Source organism: Cervus canadensis, chromosome 31 (assembly GCF_019320065.1).
Source record: "Cervus canadensis isolate Bull #8, Minnesota chromosome 31, ASM1932006v1, whole genome shotgun sequence".
Classification (NCBI taxonomy): Eukaryota; Metazoa; Chordata; class Mammalia; order Artiodactyla; family Cervidae; genus Cervus; species Cervus canadensis.
Genome location: NC_057416.1, coordinates 23,013,689 through 23,025,809, shown reverse-complemented (window position 1 = coordinate 23,025,809; position 12,121 = coordinate 23,013,689). Strand labels below are relative to the sequence as shown.

Genomic DNA, 12,121 nt, shown 5'->3' with positions numbered 1-12,121 from the left:
GGAGCCTGGCCCTGGAGTGATTAGGGCAGGTGGATAGTGGCCCGGAGTGTGGCTCCCGATAAAGGGCGTGGTCAGGGATGTGGACTCTGGATTCCCTGGTGTGAAGTCAAGAAGCATCTGCGTTGTTGACTGTCTCTAGGAACTGACTGGCTGAGGCTAGGAGGGGCCGCCCCTCCCGGGGTGAGCAAAGCATCAGAGGACAGAAAAGAGCTGCTTAATACACCATGGCATGGCATCACTTCAGCCCAAGCTCCTAAATACCCTGAGTGCGCTGTCACACCCCAGGAAGGGCAGGTCCTGTGACCTGGGAGGATCTGGGGTGGAGCCTCCCACGCTGACCTCTCCTTTCTCCTGTGGGATCTGTGGGCCTGTTTCCATCATCCTACCTGGCAGCTCCCCTGGACATGCCAGAGGCTCCGTAGGTGTTCACTGTGTCCTCTGCCCCAGAGCCCTTCAGGGTCAGCACCTCCCTTCTCCGGGGACGGCTTCACTCTGCACCCGCTGCCAGGCTGGGGGCTCTGTTCACTCTTCTCCCCCTCTCCCCATACTCGGCCGTCCCCTGAGACATCTTGCCCCACCTTGTCAGTGCATCTTATTTTTTTAAGGAATTGTTTCCATTTATTCAGCTCCCCAAGTTTATGCACAAAACTTTCCCACATCAGCGTGTCTTGAATGAGTGAAGCTGGCCGTTGAGCTCTATCTTCGGCCCATGCTTTCCTGTAGCCCTCCTGTCTCTGCCAAGATCCCTATGGGTATCTCAACCTGCCTCCTCCTTGCTGGCCTCTTTGTCCTTGAAACCAATACGATCTTTCAACATCAGACCCCCATCACCTCGCTCCCTATTGCAAAGCCTTGAATGGCTTCCTGGTGATTATGGTTCAAGTTCAAAATCCTGGGCAAGACCCACAAGGCTTCCCAACCTGATCCCAGCCCCCCTTCTGACACGTGACACTCCCTTACTGTGGAGGGTCAGCCACACACGGCCTCCGGCCGGCTCTCAGTCCATGGCCAGCTGCCACCCCTTCTGTCCTACCTGATGACAACCCATCATCCCTGTGGCCCGGGCCATGTGTCCCCTCCCCTGAGAAGCCAACATCAGTCCTGACTGTCCTCAGCCCCTCTTTCCTTCTCATCTCCTCCACCCTCTCATCTACCCCTCTTATAGCCTGGCTGTCTTTTGCCTGAGACTTTCTCATGACATCCTATTCCTCCTTCATTCAGTAAATCTTTGGCCCTCCATGAGGCCACTGTGCCTAACTAACGGCAGAAAGTGAAGAGGAGCTAAAGAGCTTCTTGATGAGGGTGAAAGAGGACAATGAAAAAGTTGACTTAGAAGTCAACATTAAAAAAAAAAATCTAAGATCATGGCATCTGGTCCCATCACTTCAAGGCAAATAAAAGGGGAAAATATGGAAACAGTGACAAACTTTATTTTCTTGGGCTCCAAAATCACTGCAGACAGTAACTGCAGCCATGAAATTAAAAGATGGTTGCTCCTTGGAAGGAAAGCTATGACAAACCTAGACAGCATATTAAAAAGCAGAGATGTCACATTGCCAACAAAGGTCTGTTTTCATCAAAGCTATGGTTTTTCCAGTGGTCATGTATGGATGTGAGGGTTGGACTATAAAGAAAGCTGGAAGAATTGATGCTTTTAAACTGTGGTGTTGGAGAAGCCTGTTGAGAGTCCCTTGGGACTACAAGGAGATCAAACCAGTCAATCCTAACAGAAATCAGCTTTGAATATTCATTGGAAGGACTGATTCTGAAGCTCCAATACTTGGGCCACCTGATGCCAAGAGCCAGCTCATTGGGAAAGGACCCTGATGCTGGGAAAGATTGAGGGCAGGAGGAGAAAAGGACATGAGGATGAGATGGTTAGATAGCATCACTGGACATGAATCTGAGCAAACTCTGGGAGACAGTGAAGGACTAGGAAGCCTGGCGTGCTGCAGTCCATGGGGTCACAAAGAGTCAGACATGACTTACCAGTTGAACAACAATAACAAGGCACTGGGCCAAGTGTTGATGGTACAAAAATAACAGAATCTAAGAATCAAATCAGGAATATAATAGCCTCCTTGGGGAGAATGGGAACCAAAGATACAACCAGAGAAACCTGTGTCTAATTCCAGTTAAAATGTGATACCTGCAATGACAGGTGTATCAACAAAGTCCTATGGACACAGAAGAAAGAACCCTGCTGCAGAATTGGGAAGAACCCCAGGAGGTAGCATTTGAGGTGGATCTTGTCGGATGAGATCGAGTTTGAGATGGAAGAGCAAAGAGAGGTGGGGCGGGGGGGGCGGGGGGCGGCGGTTAGTGATTGACAGCTCCTCTCTTTCCCTCAGCACTCAAACAAGAAAAATGATATCCATGTGGAAAAATGTTCAGACCGGGTTTCCTTTTTCTCCCTTGAACACTGGAATATTCCCTCCGGGTGCCCTTGATTACGTATTCTTGTGTTTCTCAGTCTTAACACGTGGCTCAGGGGAGCAGGCGGCCAGACACAACTGTCTGTGTTTCTCAAGATTTGTTGGATCCAATGAGAAAAACATGACATAGCACCTCCCCCACACGAAGCCAGAACTCGCTGCACCAGAGTTAACTGCTTGGTTGGAGTGGTGTTTTCACCCTGCCGTCCTCTTTACACTTCGATGTATGGTTACTTGATTTTGAGGCAGTTTTCAAAATCTTCTCTGCTGAGAAGCTGACTATATTAACAGGCCTTCTGAAAGTACCCGTGGCTCAGCGCCAAAGAAACACGAAACTACCTTGAGGGCCCCACTTATTCCAGCCTTGCTTTTCGCTGTCAAGCATACCTCGGTGTCAGATAACCCTCTTTAAAGGCCTGGCCCTGCTGCTCCCTGGTGTGTGCCCTTGGGGAAGTTATCTAACCTCTTGGAAACGTAGCTTCCTTTCTGGTGAAGGCAGAGCCTACCTGCTAGAGCTTTAAAAGTTAAGGATTAATCAAATAATGCACTATGGTGAAGGCTGCCATTCCTGGCATGTCTTAAGTACTTAGTGAATGGAAGGTGCCTATTTTTGGTGAAGTTATTGATCAGATGCTCCCAGCCGATTCTTGTGTGTTAGGTAGATACTAAATTATCAGTTTCCACAAAGTCAGGCAGCATTAAGAGACGGATGCCAGCGACTTCCCTGGTGGTCCAGTGGCTAAGCCCCCACGCTCCCAATGCAGGGGGTCCAAGTTCGATCCCTGCTCAGGGAACTAGATCCCACATGCCACAGCTAAAGATCCTGCATGCTGCAACAAAGACCGAAGGTCTCACCTGCTGCCACTAAGACTGGATGCAGCCAAATAAATAAATAGTTTTGAAAAAGAGATGTAGGGTGAAGGGTAGGGGAAGTGGATCTGTTTTATTAAATGTTGCCAAGCACTTTTAAAGACATGACGTCGTGCCTCATTACAGGAAAGCTAAAATAAGGGATGGGAGCATCTCGCACGTTTTCATCTAACCATGTTACCTGAATTGAATGCCACTTTGTTTAAAGATGGTAAAGCATCTGCCTACAGTATGGGAGACCTGGGTTTGATCCCTGGGTCAGGAAGATCCTCTGGAGAAGGAAATGGCAACCCACTCCAGTATTCTTGCCTGGAAAATCCCATGGGCGGAGGAGCCTGGTAGGCTACAGTCCGTGGGGTCGCAAAGAGTCGGACATGACTGAGCGACTAAACTTTAAACTTTAATTAGCTGGTGATGCAGCAGCTTCTTCATTTTCTCTTCGTCTAACTCCAGCTCTTAGTTTGACAGTCTTTAAGTACAATCATGCTTTTGAGTCCTGACTGACACTCATTCTCACATTTTAGTATATACTCCTACTTGTAGAGAGTTATTTAGTATGTCTGTGTGTGCTTCTTGAAAGGAAACAGTGCTGTGTTTGGAGTTCAGGGTTCTTAGTTAAGCTGTGAAATTACAGTGGAATAGGTAGTTATGGCTAATTCATCTAGTTCTTGCTTTATGTCTGAATTTAATGTCATGAACAGAAATGTTTGAGTAGGTTTCTAGTGGAAAAAGTCTCTTCCCTTTGTAGAACATTAGTTGTCTGCATTTACTATTTTACACGGAGCTCTAGAAGTAGACATGAAAATCTGTGGCCAAAAAAAAAAATTATCGCTTGCTGTTCTCATAATTGAGAATGTCATTTCCTATTTCCCTAGTTCATTTCTGTGCTTTCTTCTCATCTACCCACATAGGAAGAACGCTGGGGAAAAGCACAGAAACCAGTGACTTCTACGGCTGTGGGATTTCCATGGAGAAAATAGCATCAGAACGCACCTGGACCATCTTCTGTACCCAGCAAACCCTCCACACTCCCAGGCGTGTTCTGTGAATTCGCGTGCATGTGTGTTCAGGGTGTTTTCGTGCAAGGGAGCACACCTAGCCTGTAGATGAGGTGGGGAGGGTGCAGGTGGGGGAAAGGACGGGAGAGACTATGGAGCAAATGTTTTACAACCTGAACCTCAGAACTGTGATCCTCCAAGGAGAGCGCTACTTGAAGAAAAGAAAAAAAAATAAAGTCGAATGGCTTCTCAGGGATTTTTTTTTTTTCCGTGCACATATAAGCCATAATTCCAGTACAGGTGGCAGTATTCAGAGCACTCAGATTTCAGTTCTGTTAAATGTGAAAGAGGGATCGACTGACCATTCATTGCTGTTCCACAACTAGTGTAAAATATGTATATGTTTATCTTTATTTTTATAATACGCAAATACATTTAAATTTATACAGTCTGAAGCTTCTAGCATTAGTTGACACTGGTGCAATATTCTGATGAGAACTGTGCCAACATGGGGCTGATTTCTTTCTTTAGCATCGGATGTTTTGTTTATTCTTTAAGCCTTTGCAGATTTAAAAAAAGAAAAGATACCTATCTCTTTGCTCATGGCTTAAGTGTTGGTTCATAGAAGTTAACAATAATCATCAAGAACCTTAAACAATGCATTTCAGGCAATAGCCCCTTCCCCTCCTTTTCACTAAAAAGTCCCTGGTCACTAGGTGATACTCTGATGGAGGCCTGGTGATTAAGATTCTTCAGGGGAGGGGGATTAAGGGGTCCACATATCCAAGGAAGAGTGGAGTCTTGCAATAGCTTAGATAGTCAGGCGTTAGTTCCAAAGCATGTAAAGAGCTCTGCTAATAGGTCCTGTTCCCACCCCTCCACCACCCCCTAGAACAGAGTCTGTGAAATTTGGCAGAGCTCTCTGAAAGCTGGTGTCAGACCCTAAGATAGTGAGTTGCCTAATTGAAGAGCATAAGCCCACATTGGTTATTTATAAATACAGAGCCTCTGATTGGATGGCCTACTGCCAAGAACTAGTAAAACCCTGGTTTTAAAATCTCCATGACATAAAACCTAAAAAGCCAACCAACCAAACCGCTCTCTCCTCCTCATCGGGGCCAAACAGCGTTACTGCAATAGTAACACATTCTTTGAAGAGTGTGCGTGACTCTGTTTACATCTGCCTCCTCTGCATGCTGATTGAAAAATGTGTGAAACTGTTTCTTTCCAGTGTAAGGCAAGAAAAACTAGTCAGCGGTATTACTCATTTACTTCTATAAAGTATTGTCTCTTGGAATGCTACAGTATACGATGTCTCCACATATTTAAAAAATAACAAAGAAGTGGCTGCATCACACACACAAAAAAAAAACCACAAATCAATTTTTGTAGATGGTTTTGTGCCCCAGGAGTTAACTTTATGAACTCCAGAACCTCTAGTCAAACAAGCATGATTTCTTATAATCATAAAATCAAATGGGATCAGACTAGTTCTGCATTTTAATACTTGAGTATGGCACCTCCTATTTGCAATTTCATTTTCTTTTGGAACAGTCACAAGATTCACCTTGTTAATCCTTCTGTCACAGTTCTCCTGTGCGTGTGTGCATGTGTGTGTAAGTGTAAACTGAATGGTAACATTTAATTGCTTTATGGACCACTGAATTGTTGGGCATAAAAGTTTTCCAATTGGCAGGAGACAGTTCTTCAACTGTCAAATTAACCGACTTTGACCAGAAAAAGGCTGGTAAAGTGACTTCAGGCTAACTCCCCAGGGGACCATATTAACTGAAAAAAAAAAATGTTCCTTTGGGTGACATACCCTGCAAAGTGTGTGCTCTTATTATGAACATAGATGCCCACATTCTTAATATCTGCTCTTTTTGGACACGTGATGTTTTATGCTGTCATCTGAACCTTAGAGAAGCAGTGTAAGAAGAAATCTTGGTATCACATGTATTTTAGCAAAAAAAAAAAAAGTTATCCTGATAGAGGGTCATGTGACCAAAAGCAGCTCCAGAAAAGCTTGAGAACTTGCTTCGGGGGAGGGGGGACGGTTGGAGATACAGAAAACACACTGCTCTATAGGAATTTTCTTCATCTATGCAGGAAATTCCATTCTCTCTTTCAACACCTGGGAAGGCTCAGTTGGGGAGGCTGACTGATGGGCAATTCGCTAAGCACAAAGGGGGATCCTTTTCCAACTAAGTCGTCCCTGCCTTGCAAACAGACGCCCTCCAAGTTTGTTATGGTTTCTATTCCTGCATCTTGTGGTATCAAAACCACTTCCTGGAATTGTAAACGCGCTGCCAGAATAAATGTTTTTTCCCCCTTCCAAGAAAAAAACCGCCAGTGCTCATATTTGACACTTGTGCATTGGACTCTTTTTGAATGAATAAAATGGAAAGGGTTTGGTGTCATTTCTGATGGAGCGTGTGTTCTTTTTTCATGCCACAGTTTGTGCATTGTAATTGTGGTTTCCTATTTAATTGCCATAACCGGGCAGAAATTTTTTAAAAAAAATTCAAAAAAGTTTAATAAAAAATACAAAGAAATGATGAAGCAGTTATATTTCCAGAGTTTAGTTATTTCTGTCTGTCTTTGTTTGTTTAGATTTTATCGCTTAGGAAATCACTATATTCTGTTTTTAGTCTTAGGTCACTTTGAGCCACAGGAGGTGGATGGTGGTGGCTCTGGTTGGGGAAGGAAATGAAAGAACCTCTTTCATGCTCTCCCTTCTGTGTTCAGGCTGGGGAGTCAGTGCTGGGATATCACTTGTCTCTTAAAGCCTTTTCTCAGTGATCTGCTATGTTCCTACCACAACTTATGATAGGTGTGCAAGTTCCCTTTCCCCGGCCTTTCTTTGCCCCAGGGGTCTATATTTGCTGGCTGAAGGGGCTGACCCGTGGATACTGGGTCAGAGACTTCTATTCACCCTGTTTTTTTTTTTAAAGGACAGTTGAATTAAGGATAAGAAAGGAAATGCATGTGGTTGCTCCTTGCAGAAGCAACAACCTTTAGGGAAGGACCCAGTGCACACAAGCCCTGCCCTGAGGCGCCGGAGCTTTGGGGACACAGGGGAGAAAGGAGGGCCTTGTTGTAAGACTCCTGAGAAGGTAAGTGGTGTCACTGGGTGCCCTGAAGTCAAGTCTCCCTCTGCCAGTGGGAAAGCTTAAACCAACTGCTGATCAGACTTTTCAAGAGTAGGGAAGCACCCCAGTCTTCAAAGCAGCTCTCTTCACAATAGCCAAGACGTGAAAGCAACCTAAATGTCCATCAACAGAGGAATGGATACGATGTGGTACATGTTTACAAAGGAATATTACTCAGCCATAAAAAGGAATGAAATAATGCCATTTGTAACATGAACGGACCTAGAGATTATCCTACTAAGTAAGTCAGAGAAAGACAAATGATATCACCAATGTGTGGAATCTAATAAAAAGCGATAGAAATAAACATACTTACAAAACAGACTCACAGGGCTTTCCCTGGCAGGCCAGTGGCTAATACTCTGTGATCCAAATGCCAGGGAGCCTGGGTTCAATACTTGGTCAGGGAACTAGATCCCACCTGCCACAACTAAAAGACCCTGCTCTGGGCAACTAAGACTGAACAAAACCAGATTAATTAATTAATTTTTTAAAAAATGACTCAGATCTCAAAGCCAAACTTACGGTTACCAAAGGGGAAATTGGGGAAGTGATATATTAGGAGATTGGGGTTAACATATACATACTACTATATATAGAATAACTAGTAAGGACCTACTGTATAGCACAGGGAACTCTACTCAATATTCTGTAATATATGGTAAAAAAAAAAAAGCATGGAAAAGAATGGAGGTGTGTATATATATGTGTGTGTGTATAACTGATTCAGTTTTCTGTACATCTAAAACTAACATAATGTTGAAAATTAACATAGTCCGATAAAATTTTTTTTTTAAAGGAGTAAGGAAATGAGGTGTGACCCCTGTGGACCATGTCCAGGTAAAGCAAAGTCCTCAGATTCAGTGCCACCGCTAACCCTCCTGAACTGCAAAGAAACAAGGAGCATAAACCACACTTTGGGCCTCATTTTTCTTTGCCAATAAGTTTGGAGATCTTTACACTTGTTGAGTAGGTCACGGACCAGTAGACATCCCCAGTGACGATTACAAATGCGTCATCCATCACACGTATGTATCCTTCCCTCCCAAAGCTATTTCTCCTGTTTAATTGTGAGCTTTTTGAAGAAGATTCCTAGTTTGCTTTGAATGCACAGTGTCCCACAAATGGTGGGTTCAGATGCTCAGGGTTTCCCTTGCCCATGACTGTTACCCAGCAGTCCTGGAAGGAGGCAGAATGTCACCTGGCAGAAGCTGCATGGTTGCACCAGTAGGGAGGGGTGTGGAGTTATTGGAAGAGGTTTAGATAGCACGTGAACCTTTAAAATACGGGTTTGAACACATGAGAAAACTCATCGGGTATTAGAAACCCTATTTGAATATTTAAGCTCAAGTAAGAAATATCTTATTCAAGGGCTCCAGTGGTTAAGAATCCATCTGCCAATGCAGGAGACACGGGTTTGATCCCTGGTCTGGGATGATTCGCAGGGCAACTGGGTCTGCGCACCACAACTACCGAACCTGTGCTCTAGAGCCCGCGAGCACAACTCTGGAAGCTGAACGCCCTGGAGTCTGCACTCTGCAACAAAAGAAGCCCCTGCAGAAAGAAGCCCAGACACTGCAACTAGAGAAAGCCCACATGCAACAGTGAAGACCTAGCTGAGCCAAAATAAGCTTTTTGAAAAAGAAATAACCTCTCCATCTTTAAACACAAGAAATAATTTAGCATGAAGTGAATTTCATTCTAAACACAAAGACTAACTCAGTTCAGTTCAGTCACTCAGTCGTGTCTGACTCTGCGACCCCATGGACTGCAGCACACCAGGCCTCCCTGTCCATCACCAACTTCTGGAGTTTACTCAAACTCATGTCCATCGAGTCGGTGATGCCATCCAGCCATCTCATCCTCTGTCGTCCCCTTCTCCCACCTTCAATCTTTCCCAGCATCAGGGTCTTTTCCAATGAGTCAGTTCTTCGCATCAGGTGGCCAAAGTATAGGAGTTTCAGCTTCAGCATAAGTCCTTCCAATGAATATTCAGGACTGATCTCCTTTAGGATGGACTGGTTGGATCTCCTTGCTGTCCAAGGGACTCTCAAGAGTCTTCTCCAACACCACAGTTCAAAAGCATCAATTCTTCAGTGCTCAGCTTTCCTTATAGTCCAACTGTCACATCCATACATCACTACTGGAAAAACCATAGCTTTGACTAGATGGAACTTTGTTGGCAAAGTAATATCTCTGCTTTTTAATACGCTATCTAGATTGGTCATAACTTTTCTTTCAAGGAGCAAACGTCTTTTAATTTCATGGCTGCAGTCACCATCTGCAGTGATTTTGGAGCCCAAAAAAATAAAGTCTGCCACTGTTTCCACTGTTTCTCCATCTATTTGCCATGAAGTAATGGGACCAGATGTCATGATCTTAGTTTTATGAATGTTGAGTTTTAAACCAACTTTTTCACTGTCCTCTCAGTATTTCACAAACTGCTCCATGAAGAATTTCTGAGTTACTGAGACATGTTCCTCTATTTTAATATTAAGAGGTTCTAAGTTTGAGAAAGTGAATTAAATAAAGCTTAAAAAGAATCCGCCTGCAATGTGGGAGACCTGGGTTCGATCCTTGGGTTGGGAAGATCCCCTGGAGGAGGGCACAGCAACCCACTGCAGTATTCTTGCCTGGAGAATCCCCATGTACAGAGGAGCCTGGTGGGCTACAGTCCATGGGGTCACACAGAGTCAGACACGACTAAGTGACTACGCACAGCACAAACGAATTTTCACCGCAGGATTCAGAACCATTTAGATGCCAAGGAACATTGTGAATGTTCAAAGTGGACTAGAAGGCATTTCCACAAGTGCTGGAGAGGGGAGGATGGCTGTGGACAGTCTCTAAATCCGTCATTTCCAAGGTACAGGATGTCTACAGAGCCCAGGGCACTTGTCAGTGAGGCAGAGGTAGCTTCAACCAACAAAGTCACTTCTCTTTGGAGGCAGGATTGCAGGGTGGTTAAGAGAACCTGCGATGGCTCAGCAGGTACAGAACCTGCTTGCAATATAGGAGACATGGGAGACCTGGTTACCTGACTTCCCTAAGTCAGGAAGATCCCCTGGAGAAGGAAACGGCAACCCACTGCAGTATTCTTGCCTGGGAAATCCCATGGACAGAGGAGCCTGGCAGGCTACAGTCCATGGGGTCACCAAAGAGTCAGACATGACTGGGCAGAGTAAGCATGCAAAGAGCACTGCCCCAGATCACTCACTCTTGGGAATCCTGGCTCTGCACCCACTTTCCCATGCCTGTGTCCCCACGTGAAATGGAATGGAGCAAGCCATCTACCTCACACAGTTGTGATGAATATCTAACGAGATCCCATGTGTAAAGGACTTGGGACAGCTCTCAGTATGGGCATCAAACATAGCTCATCCTATTCTAGTAACACACAGAGTTCTCTTTTTTTACTGGGAAAGCTAGTCTTAAGCTCTGAGTCCTTGATAGTATCTAACTAGAATTTTTAAGTTATGTCTTCATCGTATTTACTAATTGATTATTCCCACTAGTGATAGAACAGTTGCTTTACAAATGAATGTATTTAGGGACTTCTCTGATGGTCCAGTGGCTAAAATTCCAAGTTCCCAATGCAGGGGGCTTGGGTTCGATCCCTGGCCAGGTAACTAGATCCCACATGCCACAACTAAAAGCAAAGGTCCCACAGGCCACAACTGAGACCCACCACAGGCAAATAATTTTTTAAAAGATGAATGCTTTTAGAAAGAAACACTTCAAATATATGAGAAAGAAAAATATTAAGTGAATAAGTGCAGGTGGTACGCAGACATAGAAAAAATGGTGACTAGATGGCAAAAATTATGAAAATGGTATATGTGAGCATCTGGGTAACATAATGGAGGGATCCAGTCTGGTATAACGCTGCCCATGGAAAGATCACACAATTTCTGTGTACGTCAGAAGGACCTCCCTGCACCACAAAATACTTCCCCCTAGTTTTAAAATTTCTGCTAGAAAACTTTAATGAAAGATTATAGACGAATGATGATGAGAAAATGAGTATTTCTTAAATTTGAAGTTTAAAGTAGGCTCTGCATTCTTAAATGTTTCAATACAGCCAAACTGTTCATATAAACACAACTCTGAAATTTGGGGAGCTTGAATTTGTGAGAATGTGCATATGTTTTAGGAAGCTCTTCCAGGTGTAATGCTTTTTCTCTGGATATTTTGCCGAAGCTGAAAGTGAACCCGCCTGTCTCACTCACCAGAAATGAAAACAAAATCTCACTAACTGATGTGGTACACATTGAACAGAACAAATGGCTTCGTTTTATAATCACTCGGTCCTTGAGAAATCATGGCATGAAATGAAGCTGGGTACAGGCCATGTGCCCAGGGAGCATGGAGGGGTAGAAGTAATGCCTGGCAACCAGAGATACAGTCCGTCTTTTCTCTCCTGCTCCAAAAAATAGGTCAAGACGGCAGCTGAACTGGTGGAAATTCTCTCCAGCAATACAAAGTGGGGAAAATGGTTGAAAAATAAGAAAACAAAGCCACTATTATTTTAAAATCTCTGAAAACTGTCCTGAGGACATACAGCAAATGGAGAAATAGTCATTTAAGAAAAGGCACTAAATATAAGCTCAGCCAGCATCTGTGACCTTTGAGCCATGACCTCCCTAAACCCCACCCCCACCCCGCA

The 12,121-nt window shown here is 44.3% G+C and overlaps 1 protein-coding gene across 2 annotated transcripts in view; it reads left to right on the top strand.

Annotated features, from left to right (window-relative positions):
* The window catches only part of MFHAS1 (multifunctional ROCO family signaling regulator 1), a 108,897-nt gene extending 102,172 nt beyond the window's left edge, over positions 1–6,725 (top strand). For both annotated transcript variants that reach the window (XM_043454104.1, XM_043454105.1), the window contains one exon: positions 4,217–6,725. In XM_043454104.1, coding sequence (XP_043310039.1) covers positions 4,217–4,250 — 34 coding nt within the window. In that variant the 3' untranslated portion in view covers positions 4,251–6,725. The remainder of the gene's footprint in view (positions 1–4,216) is intronic.
* The last annotated feature ends 5,396 nt before the right edge of the window (positions 6,726–12,121 follow it).